At 37.4% G+C, this 20251-nt stretch overlaps 1 protein-coding gene across 1 annotated transcript; it reads left to right on the forward strand.

Annotated features, from left to right (window-relative positions):
- Nucleotides 1-79: 79 nt before the first annotated feature.
- LOC120494644 (uncharacterized) lies at nucleotides 80-20204 on the forward strand. The gene is made up of 9 exons (XM_039693921.2): nucleotides 80-197; nucleotides 3277-3612; nucleotides 4942-5264; nucleotides 9391-9538; nucleotides 10881-10998; nucleotides 12191-12232; nucleotides 12330-12371; nucleotides 15266-15497; nucleotides 18955-20204. Exons 3-9 carry the CDS (start codon nucleotides 5093-5095, stop codon nucleotides 19179-19181), a joined length of 981 nt encoding a protein of 326 aa, XP_039549855.2. The 5' UTR covers nucleotides 80-197; nucleotides 3277-3612; nucleotides 4942-5092; the 3' UTR covers nucleotides 19182-20204.
- The last annotated feature ends 47 nt before the right edge of the window (nucleotides 20205-20251 follow it).

The raw sequence follows: 20251 nt of genomic DNA on the forward strand, positions 1-20251 counted from the left end.
AGGTGCCATTAGCCAATCAGCGTTGGCTTGACTTCATTTGTCCCCTGAGTCACATGGCATGTAGGATCGGGTGATTGGTTTAAAAACCCAGGCTGCAAATCTGTGTTCACTGCAAATCGACGCGTTCACATATCGCTTATTTCGTGTCATGCTGCACCAACTGAGATGAACGCGAATGCGAACTGACCTTTTTCAAGGTATTGCATAAACGCCATTGGTTTGGTTGGGCCACACACAATTAATCGTTAAAAAGGCGAAACTTGTCGCGTGACGTTAGTCGTAGCGTCAAAATATTTCTGTTTAAATGGCGCTGTTTGTGTATTGTTTACCTGTTATTTCTTCGCACATTGAAACTCTAATTTGTAAGCGTTTTAATTTGCAAGATATTACGATGCTCCATGGCAATTGTAACACGCATGGACTGCTTCGCCTTCACGGATGATAATTTATTCGAATTTCGAGTCGACTGCGCGCGGACAATCTGAGTGATTATACCGGTAATGCCAGCATCAAGTCTAATGCTCGCTGCGGTTATGTAGTTGGTGTAAAGATTGAATAAGTTTAGCTTTTATACGCTACTCAGTTAGAGGACCGATGTAAACAAAGTTGCGGTTATAATATAGTAGCCTACCTAAAGGTCAACTTTGTCAGAGTCGTGCAACACTTGGCGCCGTCTTCAGACTTAAATGGTTACTGCAACATTTTTAATTTCATAATAAACGTAGAAATAGAGGCCTGCCCGTGAGTATCCAATTAAAGCAACACAAAATAATAATTAGAAGAATGGGAAATTACCTTTTAGACCCTTTATTAAAATAATAATAAAAATGCCCAAAACACTAAATTATTACTGAAACCTAACATTTAAAGTGTAAACTAAAAATAAAAAAATAAATTAATTCATAATATTAATAAACACACACTGTAAAAAATATTTTCAAGATTTGTTATCACAACATATTTTCTTTTGTCAAATCAGCTTTAGAATAATTTATTTAGTTGAGATAACTTATTATTTTGAGTTGCTGATGATTACATTAATCTCCTTAATTGTATTAACTCACTTTTCTAGGTTAAAAATACAATAGCACAGAAAACAGTGGAATTTCAAACAATTTTCAGGACACTTTTCATTCATTTTAAAGTGTCCAGATGTTGAGCACTAGCCTAAGTGCCTTGTGAGTCACTATAGTGACCTACTTCTGTGTTAAACCACTGACGGGTGTGGTTCTTTCATCAAGGAGCCAGTTTTGGGTTATCTGTCCTGAGCAGAAGCCTTGTCTGGTTTAGTCCAGTCTTTAGTCAGATGCTCCTTCATATTGTGGCAGCCATATTCTCAATTTAGTCTCTTAAGTTTTCATATAACTACTTTAAACAAAGTATATTTGAACTTTTGGAAGAACCTACAATATTTGTCTTACTTTATTTCTAAACATCTGTGCTAGCATAGTTGTTTTATTTCTAAACATCTACTTGGAAACTGCAAACAGTGTCTGTGCTTCAGTCTTGAGTGTCTTTAAGGACCAGATCAACAATGTGAACAAGCCTGTATTCTATAGTTTCCACACTGGATGGACTTTTGAACAACACTGCCTGAATGTCTCTTTTAGACAACTAATAAAGTCCCTTTGACAGTCATTCAGTTTTTCTGATCTGAGAGATGCGCCATCTGTTGGCTGAATATTGTCATAAATTATAAGACGCTAATTTGGCCAGACTTTTAACAGTCTTTATCTTTTCACTTTTATCCCGACATTATCTAAATCAGATTGACCCAATTGTCCCTGTTAATTTGTTTATAATAACATGAATTGTTTTAAAATTAAAATATTATTATTTATTGATTTTATATTGAAGACTGATTATATGTTGATATATATATTGATATATATATATAATCAGCACATATTATGTTTTTAGTAGCTATTCAATATGCATTTTGTCATACTTGTGATATGAGTAGTTTGCTGCTGAAAAGACATTTTCCATTCAATTTGATGAATTCTATTCAATTCAGAATATTCCACTCAGATATTGTTTCAAAGGGATGGGTGGTTGACCTTGAAAATAACAGTCCAGCAGTCCAAAACATCAATATCTAAGCTGAATCATAAGCGTGGTAATTCTGAAATGTCAAGAAGAACATTTCAAAGAACATTGAAAAACAACCACTAAAGATGTAACATTAAAAATTGAACAAAATGATGCCGTGTTGGTCAAATTTGTCAAGATACCATTTTTGGATCTGAATTGAAGCCTAGCGCTTCAAGAGAGAGGGGAAATTACCTAGTGTTTTTAGGTGTTACTACTCTCACAAATGTATTATATAGGACCAAATCATGAAATTCAGTGAATCTTGACATCATGAAATGTTTTGAAAAGACCTGTGCAATGATTCTTCAGAATTACATCTTCTGTTTTCTATCGAAGTCATAGAAGTTTAGAACAACATTTGATTTGGGTAAGTCAATTATGACAGAATATTTTTGGAGTAAACAACATTTTTTGGGGGGGGTAAACAATCCTAAAAATTAACATCCATTCATGAGCGTTCGTCGAAAACCATTAGATGGCGCTGTTGATTAAACTTTAATATTGAAGCCGTGACGAAGCAAAGGCAGTCTGCTTTTTCTATCTGCAAAAGACAATCTTTTTCTTTACGGTACATACTTGCAGATAAAAAATGTGATTGGCAAGAGACCTAATAATAGCTAACTGAGAGGGAAGGATGATAGTAAAACCAATGGAAACTAAATTCCACAATGGCTGGATGCATGTCAAATAAGACTGAAAGTTTGTGACCAAACAAAAAAAAATCTGTGAATTGTTTTTGTTTATTTATTTATTTATTTATTTATTTATTTTTCAATTAACCGAAGGTATCACAGTACAATCGGTAAATGTAACACTCGGGCGCCATCTTGTGTGTGATTAAGGTAAAACATCTAATGCGTATTTAATGTCTTTTGGCGTAAACGTCTTTTTTTACGTTTTTAAACGAACTAGCTTTTAGCTTGTCAGTAAATGTCCTTTGTGTATGTTAATTTACAGTAAACACAAACGTTTAAGGAAATAAGTTAAATGGTTAAAAAAAGTTCTGCTGATTTAGAAGCACTGGTAAAATCTGAGGGGAAGTGCGTTATTTTTCAGCAAATAACGTCCAGTGGTGTTTTATTTTTGGCCCTGAAAAGATGCTGAGTTATGTGAAGCGTTTCTCTGTAAATTCCTTTGCTCAAGAGTGAAGTTCTGTGTCATTTTCTCTTCTTCTCCTTTTAGTCGCCCCTCCTCCTCCTCCTCCTCTCCCAAAATCTCCCCCGTCTCTGTAAAACAGGATGCTGCTACTTCGTTTGCGGTGCCAACAGCTGAGGTCTGCTTCCTGAGTTTCACTCCAGCCTATGAGAGTTGCAGGAAAAGAAAGGAAGTGTGTGTTTGTGCGAAGGCAAGGGACAGTGTGTAATGTACATTTGTGAGAGAGAGCAAAAGAAAAAAGAGAGAGAGACTATGGAATGCTGTGATGTCACCAGCTAAGTCATACACAAAGGCAAGAAGGAAACACAGACTCTCACTCTCTCCCTCACACTAAAGTCTGTCGTGGAGCGTCCGCACCCAGCTGTGAGTACATTTTACTTCACACAGGCTTTTTTTCCCGTCTCTTTCCAACTTTCTTTCTACTTGCCACCATCTCTGTTTCTAGACATTAACTGGAGTCTATTAAATGTGCAGGCAGGAAGACATCAACTCTTTTGTCTTAGTTGCTGTTGTCGTGTTGGCTCTTTTCCTCCGCTTGTGTATATGTAATGGGGTATCAGACTTCTTTTTTGTAGTGGTAGACCACTGTCTCTCTTAAACAGGTCACGGCATGCTAAGACAGAGCAGAAGTATATTGTGAAAGAAAGGGGGAGCTGCTGACAACAGAAGTAAACTTTAGTTCCTCAGGAATCACACAGTCAGGCCTTAAAAAGAGCTGTGAAACCTTGTGTCTGAGTAGAAATGACACCTAGGACCACCAAATATGATGATTCCCCCTTTCTAAAATACAAAAGCTGCTATGAATTTTGATTTGATTTCTGTTTATTCTGCATCAGGACAGAAGTGTGATATCAGCATTATATTAAAGCTGTTAAAGTCTTCTTTGTAATATGTTGTCACTGTATCATATTTTACCTTTTGTTAAAGTAATTTTGCATAAACCTTTATAATAATTATAAATAGGCCTATATTTGTTTTTTAAATAATTGTTTAAATAATTATAAAACTATTAGGGCTGTCAAACGATTAATCGTGATTAATCGCATCCAAAATAAAAGTTTGTGTGTATATTTATTTTATATATGTAAATACACACACATGCTTGTATATATTTAAGAAATATTTTCATGTATATACTGTATATAGATTTATATATAATTTATATTATATAAATATTTTATATTTAAATAATATTTTTTTTTTCTTAAACATACATTCATGTGTGTTTATATATATATATATATATACACACAAAATAATTATACACAGTGCACCCACATATATTATGTAAACACAAACTTTTATTGTGGAATTCGATTAATCGTTTGACAGCTCTAAAAATTATAAACAGTTTTAAAAATGGATAATTATATCAATATGTAAATTATATAAAATGCATTCAGTATATATAATTAATATCTTTAAAGTTAACAGTCTAAAAAATAGATATTGTAATATTTTATTTGAGTTATTTAAAATATTTTAATCAATGATTTAGAAAAATATATTTAAATGTTCCCATACATCCTCTTTGAAAGAAAGACAGAAAGAAAGCAGAACCTTTATTGGCATACTGTTCATTTAACATGCCATACAAAACGTCTAAAACTGCAGAGGAAAAGAAAGGGCAAACAAACAATTAAAGAGATCAGATTGCTTCCAGATGTTGTAATCTGTCATTCCTTGTGACAGCGTGTCCAGTTGATGGGTTCTGATCAGTGATGAGAGCGTGTGTGTGGTGAACGGATCAAGCTGGGCTTCATCGTCTTTACCACCGTCATCCTCGTTCTGAAGGGCTGTTGCTGAATCTCAGGATCTATTCTGGTGCACCACACACACGGCCATGCTGCAGCAGATCTTAAATGATATGTACATCGACCCGGATGTGCTGGATGCTCTGAACGACGAGCAGAAGAAGACGCTCTTCCTGAAGATGCGCGAGGAGCAGGTGCGACGCTGGAAAGAGTGTGAGGAGAAGCTGGAGAGGGAACCACTCAAACCCAAACCAAAGACAGGTGGGAACTAGGTTTACATTGCACCTAAGCAATCTAAAATTGATGTGTTATGTGATCTGTGCATCTTATCTTATATATCTTATATATATCTTATATATATATATATATATATATATATATATATATATAAAGCTCAAATAATTGTATAAATTTAATTAAATAAATTATATCTTATATATTAAGCGAGTTCTAAAGTTATATTATTGTTCAGAAATTAAACTTGACAGCCCGTAGTCAGCATGCATTTTCATGAAATGGAAGTGGGGGAAAAAAGCAAGAGGATGGTACTAGTGACTATAATAACATTTGAACTGTATGTCTCCTCTAAGAGTCTTTCTGAAGTTAAAGTTCTTATTCACGTGGTCATACAGCAACTCATCAGTATCTGTTTAGATCAAGGCTTTTGATCATCTTGAGGTTTGAATGTGGGACCTTTGAATCGCTAGTGCAGATCTTTAATCAGTGCGTTTACTGTTCCCACATCTGTTGGCCTCAGAAAGCTGAAAAAATCGTTCCAGGCCAGCCTGCTCCTGCTTTATATTGCTGACTTTAAATGACTTAATATGGTCAGAATCTTAATGTGGCACATGACTCAGTCAGGACAGAATAGCTGAGCTGATAAAACACGGTTCGCCACTGTGGATCTGCAGACTACATGGGAAAGTGTCTTGTAATGTCTCGTTGAGGTGGACGCAGATGTTTGGAAAACAGATACTGCTTTGAAACGCTAGAGTATATATGTTTGAGATGGGACCTTATTGATGGGAACATCTGTCACTGACAGACACAAGACCAGACAAGTTTACAATCTTTTGACTGAGCAGAAGACTTCAATGGAAAATTTGCTTGACCAGCAAATATTTGTTAAAGGAGTAGTTCACTTTTTAAAAACTTTTGCTGATAATTTACTCACCCCCATGTCATCCAAGATGTCCACATCTTTCTTTCTTCAGTCGAAAAGAAATTAAGGTTTTTGATGAAAACATTCCAGGATTTTTCTCCATATAATGGACTTTAATGGGAACCAAATGGTTCAAGGTCCAGTGCAAACTGTTCAAAGGGCTTTAAACGATTTCAGACGATGAATAAGGGTCTTATCAAGCGAAACGATCGCTCATTAAAAAATGCTCTGTTCTGTGATGCGCGTACGTGACTCTCGTGTTTCGAACTCGTTTATCACAATGAACTAATCTTTTTTCATGTCATTTGGTTCATTCAACGAACGAAATGAACGAGTTGACTCGGGAAAAGATTCGTTCATTTTGATGAACGAGTTTGAATAGGAGAGTCACAAACGTGCATCACAGAACAGAGCAAGGCGACCATTTGAGCTTATAAAACTTAAACTTTTTTTTTAAACAAGTGATCGTTTTGCTAAATAAGACCCTAATTCGTTGTCTGAAATCGTTTAAAGCCCTTTGAACAGTTTGCACTGAAACTGTCTTTTGGACCGTGAACCGTTTGGTTCCCATTGAAGTCCATTATATGGAGAAAAATCCTGGAATGTTTTCATCAAAAACAGACTGAAGAAAGAAAGACATGGACATCTTGGATGACATGGGGGTGAGTAAATTATCAGCAAAAGTTTTTTTAAAAGTGAACTACTCCTTTAACGTATCTTCTGTGTGACACTGAAACACTGTAAACATCTGGTAAAGAATACATTTACAACATTCCCCTTTAAAGTCACCACTTCTTAACACTCAATGGTCTCGGACGTCACACGTACGAGACTTGTGTGAGGAGGACAAGTGTCTAAAACTGGCTGAGAGGGAGGAGTAAACAGCTGAGATATGAGAGGAATGCATCTGAGAGATAGAGGGTATCTGTAAAACAGAAAAAGAGCTGGAGAGCAGTGAAAACGCAAACAAAAGAATGAAAAATGAAACTTTGCATTGCGTGGCTAAAGTTACAACCCGGTTTAAACTGGTTAGACGTACAGAAAACTTAAGGAATTTGGGATTTCGGCTTTGTTACTGGAAGAGACATAACTTTCATGGTCTAAAAAGATCACAGATGACAGAATTAGATTAGTCAATGATGTGGCTCAAGTGTCCAAAAACTCTTTGAGGCCACAGTATAGTCATTTTCTTGGGTAAATAATGTGCAGACCATCGAAATAATTTAGGTTGACATGCGTAACTCCTACAGGAAGTCGTCTTTGGCTAATGACAAAGCAGTTGTGTTATCAGATCCCTGAGTCCCTGAGTCTCTATCTCCTTTAGACAACTGCAGCTGTTCTTGCAGGTCAGTGGTTTCCCCAAGACACACTGATACAACATCTTGATTGCCACTGTGAAATCTCTGTCTTATAGACGGGTTCCTGTTAGGAAAGTGGTTAAAATGTCAAAAGTCAATCAAGATTCTGTTACAGAGTAATACTATGCGATAATAAAATAACAATAAAGGGAGTCTCTGGAGGCTGGCTACACAAGTCAGGGGAAACACTTCTGTTACTGACCCAGTTTTAAGAGCAAAGGAAATTTCAGCCAGGCCTAGTTCCATTCCCTCACACACATGACTGCCAACAAAGCAGGAAGTATACAGGAAACACAGGCACTCAAAACACACTGAGGAGGAAGAGAAAGGGAGAATGTGGGGAGGAGACCGATTGTATTTCTGATTATCAATAGTTGTAAACACAATCTTTGTCTTGTAACTTAGTTTTATACCGTGTCTTACTTTTTAACGCTACCATTCAAACATTTGGTGTCAATATGATTTTTCATTTCGATAATTTTCTTACTTTCGAAAAAGTAATTTTGTTTTTTTTTTTCAGCAAGAATGTTCATTATTTTGATATAAAGTGACAGTAAAGACACTGTAATAAAATGCTTCCGTTTCAAATAAACGATCCGTTTCCACAAAAATCAAGCATAACCGTTTTCAATTGTCATTTTCAATAAACTCAACATTTATTGAGCAGCTAATATTAGAATAATTTCTAAAGGTCATTCAGCTTTACCATCACTGGAATAAATTGCATTTTAAAATTAAAATAAATAAATATAGAAAATTATAATTTCACAATATTACTGTTTTACTGGATTTTTGATTAAATAAATGCATGCAGCTTTAGTGAGCATAAGAGACTTTCCAAAACGTCTTAGCGACCCCAAACTGAACGATAGTGTACGTTTTTGGAGAGACCAAGGCTAAAGCATCTAACTATGAGGTGTTGTGTAAAAAGGTCTTCTCCTTTAAATGCTGCATATATAATATGCTATTTTGTTGTCATCAATGTGGATATAAAAATAATATAATACTCTCAAGTCTGAGTCTAAGACTGTATTTTCTTTGAGTATTGAGTATTTCAAATACTCCTGAAAATATGGTTTTGGGACTCTGGCTTAAGATGAACTTTAGTAATACGACACTACTACTATAATAAAAAAGGACAGCAGTTTGTTGGCTGCTGCTAAAATATTGATAATAAATAACCCTTTTCCTTTTAATGCCTGAAATGTATAAAATATTAGTCGCATTTAATATTTTGTAACCAACGTTAGGTTTAACCTGGGCCCAAAATCAACGAGTTACTGGCAGGAATCATTATATACAGTATGTAATAAAAACAGCAAAAGCATTGATCAATTACTTATTAAATCCATTGTGTTATGCTAAACTTTGGTTTCACATGGTCCTTTTAGCTCTTACTGCAGTTTTAGACGGTTTGATTTGATGTTAGTTTTGTCACGAGTGTGTCAGTCAGGCTGTTAAACTGGAATCTTGTTGTTTCGCCACAGGGCCTGCAAGAAGAACCAGTTCATCATCATGGGAGGGTTTTTCTGATTTGCTGTCAAACCTTTTTTTGTCTCTCTATTATGTCATTTGTAACTAACTCTCAATTTAAATTCCTCTCACTATTTGTTGGAAATACTTGGCAACAAGTAGTTCACAAAGGAAATTCCTCCTCATACAAAAATGTGCAGTGATTAAAATAGGACGTTTAGTTTTACAGATACAATAAGCATCCTTAAACTGTTTTACAACACTGTTTCTTTTGATCAAAAATGAGTCTTGTCATAGTTGAGTGCATTCAGGAAACAATGCATAAATTATGAAGTATAATAGTACATTTAAATACATAAATGATGATCGTTCTTTTTTTCTTTCCCTTTGTAAGCTCATAGCAAGAGTGTCAGCTGGCTGCTGGGACGAGATGGAGACGTACAGGTCATTGTCATCGAAGAGATGGATGAACTCAAGTCCTCCAAGATCATCTATTCAGGTTTTGGAGAGAGAAAAACGGCCAGCGTCCTCAACAATTCACAGTATGGACACAACTTTTTAGTTTGAACACTACCTGATCATGCAGTGTTTCATAAATATTTGCAATACGGTTTAAAAATTTGAGGACAGTAAGATTTGTTTTTGCAAGAAGTCTCTTCTGTTCAACAAGGCTGCGTTTATTTGAGCAAAAAATACCGTACAAAGATAGTGAATTATTATTATTAGTATTTTTTTTAAGTATCTTAAAGTGTCATTTATTCCTGTGACAACATGACGTCTTGATTTTTGGGTAAACATACGCAAAACGCATTTTGAGTGGTCCGCGTGTATGTCTACTATGCCGTTAAATGTCCGATTGATTCCGTCTGTATGTACACCCCGAGCGAAACGAAGCAAAATGTAGATCTACATCTAGGAAGCCTTTTTTTTTTTTTCCCCTTTGTAAAAAAAAATATTTTCATGGTTTGTAATCACAACATTTTTTCTTTTGTCAAATCAACTTAAATAATTTATGTGGTTCAGATAACCTCATATTTTGAGTTTCTGATGATTAAATCAATATCCAATCTCCTTTTAAATCAATCTCCCCATTGTATTAACTAATTTTTTCAATTTCAATGAACTTAAAATTTTAACGCAACCAGGTTACTTAATTTTTTAAGTTAAACCAACAATATTTTTTTACAGTGTAGGATGGTAGGGTAAGACTCATAAATGGTATTAACCCCAGTGACGGGTAGGTTTAGGGACGGGGTTGGGGTAGGTCCTATATTTATATATACAGTAATGTAACGTTAAGTCAACGGCGTTCATAAACACGCTGAAAAGCGATTATGCGTGTTGATGGCACGCCAAAAATGGAAATACAAATTGGCGTGTCATTCATACGCCATTTCATGAGATTAGTCTGCCTGTGATGACAAAGCTGAATTAACATCATTAATTCAATGTCACATGATCCTTCAGAAATCATTCTAATGTGAGATTTGCTGCTCAAGAATCAGTTTTGAAAACTGTTGTTCTGCTAAATTTTAAAAATAAAGTTTAAAATAACAGCGTTTATTAACTATAGAATCTAACTTTTGATCAATGTGCTGCATCCGTGCAGAATAAATGTATTTTCTTTCAAAGAAAAAAAAATCTAACTCTTACTGTAACTTTTGAACAGTAGTGTAAATAAATGTAGTTTTAAACTTTTTCCTAAACTAATGCAAAACAGAATCTACGCAGGGTCTACAAACCTGAGAAAAAAACGGGGTCGCAAAACTGTAAATGATTATTCCAAAGAAATTCTGTCTCAAAAGTGTGTCATGAAAACTTGTTTGCTTGTGAAGGGCGTTGATTCATTTGTTGTGCTTCCACGTGTCTTGTCATGTATTCAAGCAACCAGCCCGGCACTTTGAAGAGCAACTTGACAAACCGAACATCAGCAGAACCTGTGCGATCAGGACGAGAAAACCTGCCTCCTAAAGCACATTCAGGAGTTCAGCTGAACTTTAAGGTGTGTTCACGTGTGGGTGTTTGTTTACCTCCACGTTTGCGCCACTTTTAAATTGGTGCCACTGTGTTTTCATGTGGCTGTGTGTGCGAGTGTGTGTGTGTAGGTGACCTTCCTGTTGCCGCCATTAATCTCGGACACAGCCGAGGGGCAGTGAGACGGACTTTCTCCACAGGGAGAGTCATCGTTCAACAGCCAAATAAATCACAACCTCCATCTCTCCCTCTTTTTGTGCCTTCCTTTCCGCTTTCCTCCTATTTTCATTCCGTTCTCCTCCATTATTCCTTTTCATCCTTTTAAAAAAGAAACCCTCCCACATGCACCCACCCACCTCTCCATCTCTCACAACAACTCTCTCATTGCTTGGCTCTTTGTGGCTCCATCTCTCTCTCTGCTCATGTATCAATATTTCCATCTATGTGTGGCCAATTGACATCCATGACATTTTGAACTGACAGACGGTCCAACTTATGCCCTAACACTGTGTCCTTACCAAGAATGATTCAACAAGTTCCCTACCATGTGAATTTGAACATTAAATTATTGTGCGATGTGATAAACGTATTTGAATTTATATTTAATGCACCGTTATGAAGAGCATGATTTTTGGACCAATTAGAATTCGGAGTGGGTGGGGCCACCCATAACAATACTGTAGATATAGCTGGGTGTGTTTTTTTTTTTTGATCACTTGTAGGATGGAATACAGTATGAAAGTGCAGTGATGTCATCTTTAATGTATGTTTGTGTGTGCATAATCAGTATCTCAGCCCCAAAAGTGTTTTAAAATTGTCTTTCCACATTTTGCACTTAATACGTGGAGATCTCGCCACCTTCTCTTTCCTGTTATACTAAGGTGGGGGGTGGGAGGGGGTGTTCGCACTAGGGTTTCCATGGCAACAACGTGCGCAGCGAACACACTCCTGGGAGAAGATGTGCTGGCCAGTATCACCACACTATGATCCTCTACTTGCTAAACACAAGCATCTGTCCCTGTACCTCGACACATGTGGCTCAATGTTTCCAATTAGTGAAGGGCTGCATGATAGTCACAGAAACACCATCTGAGGACTTTCAGATTTTGAACAGATCGTGGAGTTGACCGGCTATTATCATTGTCAACTTAAGATTGCAATGATAAAATTACATATAGAAGTGTGGAAGAGTTTTGTTCAGTCTGTGCTTGTTTTCACAGGACAACAGTGACAAAGAGTTAAGGACTCTGCCGCCCCCACAGGTGAGTTGTGGTATTGCAGCAGATAGGATGTTCAACAATGAGGATACTTAAAAATGAGTGTTTTTTTTTTTCTAAATATCTTCTCTTAATCCTGCAGATGCCAGTAAATGAAGAAAAGCCACCAGCACCTTTAGATAATGTAAGTACCATGTTTCATATGTTTAGTATAGTAATGTGTAGAGTTGTTTTTAAATACAAATACCTAATCCATTAAAATATGCTGTTTTTTGGACACTATCATGGTATGTGCATATAAAATACCATGGTATTACCAATGAGAGCAGAGCAAAATGTTATATTATTTTAAATCTATAATATATACACCATATTTATTTCTCTATATTTTAGCATGTATACAAGTTTTGGTACAGGGAATTTACACTGTTCACAATTTCAAGTCATTTTTCATTATCGCAGACTCATTTACCTCATGTGATATGCTATGATCACAGAGATCTCATTTACACCAGAGACTGTTGGAAAGTCCCAGGATCTAATGGCCACTGTTCATTGATACTGCTGCCATTTAACACAGAGCGAATCAACAGATTGGAATTATTTCTCTGCTCTCTTTCTATCTGTCTGCCCTTTTCCATTTCACGAAACAGCTTCTCGGACTAGAAAAAGATGTAGGGCAGAACTTATGCCTCGTTTCCACCAAGATTTACAGGATAGTATTACAATATGATTCGGCACGGTTCGGAATTAGGGTATCATTCACAACTTTTGACAATAGAAACGGCAAAAATTGCGTACTGCAGAGCTCGGTCGAAACTGGGCCTTAAATGGTCATGAAACCCCCCTATTTCAGCTCAAGTCTAGCTCACAATCTTTTTGAAAAATGCAACTTAAATGGGCGTTGACAGCTGTGAGAAGGGAGGGGAGTATATATATATAAGGGCTGTGCAAAAATTAATTGCGATTAATCGCATCCAAAATAAAAGTCTGTGTTTACATAATATATTTGTGTGTGCTGTATATAATTATTTTGTATATATAAATACACACACATGCATGTATATATTTAACAAAATGTGTTATTCATATATAAAATATTTATATTTATATAATATAGATTATGTATATATATATATATATATATATATATATATATATACAGAATTTAAGCACAAATATTTCTTAAATATATACATGCATGCATAGGTATTTATATATACAAAATAATTATATACAGCACACACAAATATATTATGTAAACACAGACTTTTATTTTGGATGCGATTAATCGCAATTAAGTTTTGTATAGCCCTTATATATATATATATATACTGTATATATATATATATATATATATATATATATATATATATATATAAAATATGTAATATATATATGTTTATGTATGTATAATATATAATATATTCCAATGCCGGTTCATTGGAATGTCCTCCCTGAATGTCTGGTCTGTTTGGGCGCACTGCTCTGAGTTGAGGGGGGTTGAGGTCAGAGCAGCTGTCCTTGTGCTCTCATCTTGAGGTCGATTTACCCTCAGCTGTCACTCTCTGCCACTCTGAGCACACCTGTTTCAGGCTCTTGACCCTTCTACCCCGCAACAGCTGAACACGACATGTGCTTTAAACAGTCTTAGATGAGTGTGCATGCATTTCGTCCAAGTTTCAAGTCCTGCAATTTAATATTCATGAGCAACCTGATAATTAGCGTCCCTCCCATTTTTTTTATAACAATCTTACACAAAGAGGAATAATTAAAACATAAAACGCATGTAAGCCTGTAATCGACTGAGATGGATTTTAGGTCGTTTGAAATGCTGACAGAGATGGCGATAATGGAGTGCTGCTCTCAGTATGTGGCCTGTGTGTCCGAGTATGAGGACAGGAAGGGTGTTTGTGTGCGCTGCAGGAGGACCTGAGAGAGCCCAGGGGCTGATTTGGGTCCTTGAGTTCTTCAAGAGCAGATGGTTGATAAAGTTGATCAGGGAATTAAAGCAGGCGATGCGGCGCGCCTGTCAGTCACAGATGGATGGGATTGTGGGACTGTCCCTTAGGGTTTGGGCAGGGACCCTTCTTTCCCTCTTCCACTTTCCTCTCTCGTTTCACAACAGATTTATTCCTCAATATTCACAAACCCCTGGGCAGGGCAAGTCCTCACACATCACACGTTTCTTGTTTCATCATATGTGTAAACACTAAACATGATCTGTGCTTGTTACAGTCCAGGCCTGCAATATCTGCTGAGCCATTTTCACTCCAGAGCTATTTTTATTTATTTTTTATTTATTTATTTATTTATTTTTATTTATTCTTACTTGAGTAACTTTAGCCATTAAATGTATTATTATTATTGCCATTATTTTATTTTTGGCTGTTTTATGTTTATTTTAGGTAATTTTCAAGCCATTTATTTATTTAAATTTTAGGCTGTTTTATAATTTTTATTTACTTATTTTTTTGCATTTATTTATTTTATTTTTATTTTATTAACCTCATAAAGGAAAGGTAAGAAATGTCAAATGAACAAGCCATCTTTCTTTACGTTTCTTAATGTCAAGATTTCATTTATTCCTGAGGTGTAAAATAGCCTAAAAGAATTGTAGATTTACAAAAGACCAATTGTTTGGTGTTGTCTTAAGGTTGTTAATGGTATGTTACTGTTAAGAGCTTCATCTTTCTCATTGGATTATCTCCTTTGTCTTGGATATTCCTCCTAAAATATGAGAAACGAGATGCTGTTGACCTAATGTGAATACCATAGACCAGGTCATTTGATGAAATGTATTGAATTTGAAGTATGTGATATTGTGGAGATCTTTTCTGAAACTTTAGAGGCGACATGTGAAATTGCTGTGGTCTGTGTTTCTCCAGAGAAAAGCTAAAGTTTTAATTTGCTCTGTTTAATCTCATAGCTGCCTATATACAATATTAACAAGATCTCATTTGTGTTTTTGTCCTCCCTTTCCTCTATTGAATGTTTTAACAGTGCTCTGTTTAAAACTATCAGGATACTCAATCCAGTGTGCTTCTTTTATAAATGGTTTATTTGTTTCTGTGGCAGGTATCCCATCAGCCTCAGGAGTCCAGAGAGGAGGCTGAGTCAGGACACTCAAAGGATGACTCAGCACTATTGTCCTCAATTTGCTATCGGGCCCATCCGAGATCTTGCCTCCAGACACCCTCGGCTCTCAGCAGACCTGTCTATACAGACACTGAGGACACGGCAACCAATCAGCTGTCTGACGCCTCCAGACTCCATCCCCAAGACACCCCCAAACCTCAGATCAACAGAGGTGAGAGTCGGGTGTTTATATATCCTTCCAGTCTCCCATATGTGTTTGTGTGTTGTTTATTTTTATTTATATTCAGGGGGAATTTATGCTGATCCATTTTGTGATAATCTGAACATAAACATGGTTTATTTGACACTGGCATCGCACTTACTGTATCTCTCGTTGAATCACTGGTTTCCATGACTGATTCAGTGAGATATTTCATTTAATTTGAAAATGGGTTAAATGTGGCAGAAAATCTTTTTAGATGTTTGACCACAAGAAAATGTCAAGGTCATATTTCACCTCAAAATAAAAAATAAATGAATGAATCAAATTTTGCTGAAAGAAAATAAAGCTTATCGTAGGATTTTTAAGATTTGTCCTTGGCGGTTTTCATGAAAAGCACAATTTTCTCCCCAATTGTCATTACATTTAATTAAAAAGCAAATTTAAAGGCAATGTAGTCTTAATATGCTTAAAGATCAGGAAAAGCGAATATTTTTATTTTTTATTTTAGGATGAAATGAGACATTTCTTTTCAGCCTTCATGAGTTTCATCCATTTGCTTTTGCAGAAGAAAATTTCTCTGAAAAGACTTTGAGTCTTTGTGATCTGGCATGGCTGTCTTTGCAACAATAGAAATAGAGGCAAAAACAAGTGTCTCTGAAATCTGTCAGATTTTCTTTGGCTTCTCATTTGCTCTTCTGGTTCGTCCCAAAACCGATATCTTGCTCATTACAAACAAACTGAACGATATCCTGTTGTGAACCACCTCAACAGATGTTAGGACTTACTCAAAAAGCTCAACTTGCGCCATCCAGTGTGTATTATTAAGAATTACACGCAGTTCACTTCTGCTGTTTCTGTTGAGTCCCCCTGCTGGACATAAAAGTGAAATGCAGCCCATAACTCCCCCCAAAGCTCTCACAATCACCCAATCCAGGTAAGGTAATCAAGCACATTTTTAATCTAGAATATTTTTATTGCTTGTAAAAATAAAAAAATCTCTAGGATATACACTTGGATAGGCTTTAGTGTTCATCTTTCGTTTGTGTTTGTGTGAGTGTTCAACTTTGAGAGCGTGCGAATAGCGTGTATGTTCATTCTGGTATGTGCGTGAAAGCAACAGCTTCCCACAGCTGCTCGTTCCGTCTCTGCATGCATGCACGTGTGTGTGTGTGTGTGTCCCTTCTCTTCACCTTCAGAGGGAAGGACACACATTCCAGCGCTGCTTCCCGACTCTGGCCCTGGGCGACGCTCGGCCGGAGCTGATAAGTGACAGGGCCCCCAGCCTCCGCTCCGCTACACCCCCCTCCCCACCTCCCCCTGGCAGCCGTGACCCCCCTGCGGCCTGGCTCAGCGCACAGACGTGCTGCTCCGGAATTCTGCCCTCTGCCCCACTTCTAAATCCCCCCCCCCCCCCCATTCACAGAGGTGGGGGCTTTTAAAGAGATAGCGTGCTTTTAAGAGGCGCTGGGCTGTCAGTCTGGGTCATCTGTTCGGTCTACACATGGTGACTGTGAAATCGAAAACATCCCGTTGAATGCGTTCCTGTTTTCAGGGACACATCAGTTATTGACGGGGCAAGCGGAGAGCAGTTTTGCTGTTCGGTTCGTTGCAGTCAGGTGCTTTTACAGGCTTTGTCACAAGTGATTGCATGGTGAGGCCGGCAGGGGCAGTTTTGGCCGGTCTGGACCGAGAGTTTGGTTTCAGCTTTTGAGGTGGGGGGTGATGGCTCTGTGAAAGTGTCTCAGGTTTAGAGGGGTTGTGGGAGGATGGAAAACGGCAAACAGCGATGAGAGAGAGAGGCGTTGTCGTTACGCTGGTGTCAGCTAACAGCAGGGAACCTGTGTGTGTGTGTGAACGTATAGTCACGGACATGCACGCAAGCACACGTGTGTTTGTAGGACACAGAACGGACTACTAGTGGGGCGTGGAAAATGCGGTGGAACAAACAGCTTTAGATCACGAGTTTGACTCTGAGAGTGTGTATGCGTAAGAGTGCTGTGCGCGTCCGCCTCAGTCGCTGGAGCCTATCCAGGGTTTCCGTGGTGACCACACAACACAGTGAGACAATCAGTGGCAGGCCCACGCAGTGCGGCGAGAGGACATTAACACAGGAACCACAGGTCAGGGGCCACGGGGAGGGAGGGAGGGAGAGAGAGAGAGAGAGGAAAGGCAGGCAGAAAGAAGATTGAGCAGAACTTGAGAAGCAAGTGAATCTCATGGGTCAAATTTCACCCCAAAATAAAAAAAATAGAATTTTGCTTTTAAGTTTTTGCTTTATAAACTTGTATGTTTTTTTATTATTTATATATATATATATATATATATATATATATATATATATATATGAAGAGTTCAAATGCAAAAGCCTCTAAGTGCCATTTGAAATTTTCTTCTAAAATGACAATTTTTATCAAGCTTGTATATTTAAGTTCAGTAATTTCACTTAAATGACAATTAATAGGTAATCTTCATTGCCATTTAAGTGAAATCACTGAACTTAAATATACAGGCTTGATAAAAATGATCATTCTAGAAGAAAATTTCAAATGGCACTTAGAGGCTTTTGCATCTGAACTCTTCATATATATATATATAAACATACACGTTTAAAAAGCTTAAACTTTTTTGAAGATATTGTTTGCATTATTAGTACTATTAATACTATACTTTTATATTTTTACTTTTAAATGGTAAAATAATTTATTTTAAATTGTTTACTTTATTGATACATTATTTTCCTCATAAATTTTCCTCATAAATACGCATGCAAAAATTCATTCTGATCGCTTTTTAAAGAAATATGTATGCTATTAAGAAATGCAATTTAACACTGGGACATTTCCACTGGCACAGCCACATGTGGGTTTGTGTCTTTGATCAGGGTGTGTGATGGAGCGTTTTTAGGAGAAAGAGTTTGTTAGGGGTAAAATGTGTGTCATAGTTTGTGTGTGTAAAGGAGAAGGGGTATATGTGTTTGTGAGAGCGAGCGAAAGAGCGAACGCACTCACACATCTGTGTCCCCTGGGGACGTGGCTAAAAATAAGCAGCTCCTCAAGCCTTCTGGTGTCTGAGCAGCGTCTGTCTGCTCTCCGCCGCCATCCCTGCGGCCCTCTTCTCCTCATCTTCCATCACTCCATCTCTCAATTACACACACACAGTATAACCGCACACTCTTACGCACCCATAACCGTGTACACAAACACACACACACACCAACTACACCCAGCTGCGTCCCTGTTCTACTTCCTGCGCTGACGACCTCCGGTCTGGCAGTCTGTAGCCGAGGAAAAAAGAGCTAGAGACACTGAAAAGAGGCTGAAAAAGGGCAGAAGAGATGTTAAAAACGGGCAGACGAAAGGTGTGGTGTGGGAGAGGACGATTGTGAGAACGTTTTGAAGTTGTCGCCTATGAAAACAGACCTTGAAGGTCATAAGTCCTCGTCTCATCACTCTTACTCCATTTACAGGTGATTTCCGAGTGGTTGCCGCCTCTAAACGGGCGTTTTCTGTGGATGTGGGGTCCGAGGTAGCTGAGGAGAAGTGTTCGGGACGAGGACGTGTTGCTCAGCTCATGAAAACTTTCAGTGTGTCCAGTGAGTCTCCGGCCTGCCAAACGCCACCCCGTGCCAACAAACCTCCAATCCCAGAAAAGCCTAACCACTTGAGACTCCGCCCCGCACCCTCTCTCAGGTAATCAACAAAGGACCAACCCCTGCGCCGCAATCAGGACAGCTAGCCAGGGGGATGCGGTCATCGGCTACATTTGAAGGGTGTGGGTGCTTGGTCTCTCTCAGGAATTTGAGTACTTTAGCTACCAAATTAATGAAAGGTAATTATTTTTTTCAGTATTGCGGCATGTTTTGTTATTTGTGACATGGTATGAGGGATTTGTAAAAAAATATCAGCAGGAATGAAACGCCAGATCTATCACTTAAACATTCGTCAATATTGTTGACCTGGCTGTATCTCTAAACTGCACTTAGATGCATATTTACAAGTGCCTTTCTGTTTTAAAGGGTCACATGAAATCTGTATAAGATTGAGATAACTCCAAAAAAAAAAAAAATCGTGCCTAACCAAATCGAATCAGTCCTCAAAACATGAAGGCCGGAGTGTGTGTTAAGGCCGTCATGTTTTAGTGGGGAAACGGTCAAACCCGTTTTTTTTTTTTTTTTTGGCCAATGCAATATCAGAGTGCAGGGTGGCTTATATAATGCCCATGTTTATTGTAATTTACTACTTAATTCTAGCAATTAAGATGTACATAAAGTTGCTGAATTAAAATGAATTACTCAATATTTACTCAAGTCACTAAAAATACTAGGAAATTCACTGACAAAGCTACATTTTGGAACTGAAACTACTCTGGACCGTGCCAAATATTGGCTAATTAATCAGCCTGGCTGATATTGGTCTATCAATTCTTTGTTGCTGGTTTCATGTTTGTTTTTTTATGTATATATATCCTAGCCAGACCTTTACTTGAAGGTTGTTGGTCTTATGTTTAAGTTTTCAATCTTTGGCAATCAGGTTAGTAGGGCAGTGGTCACCTTCATGTAAATTGTTTTCTCACATTCACATTTGCTTGCACTTACTGTTTTTTTTTACGTGTTGTGATCTGGAAGAGTTTATATAATTACTCTAAGTCTTGAATGACCTGTCCACACATACAGGATAAGTGTGGGATATTGCCTCTGTAATAAAATGATCAAACCCCCTTCTGCCTCTGGTTACATCTGGTTTATCGTCTGTGGCTGTTTGTTC

The sequence above is a fragment of the Pimephales promelas genome, chromosome 19, assembly GCF_988280905.1.
Source record: "Pimephales promelas chromosome 19, fPimPro1.hap1.1, whole genome shotgun sequence".
NCBI lineage: Eukaryota > Metazoa > Chordata > Actinopteri > Cypriniformes > Leuciscidae > Pimephales > Pimephales promelas.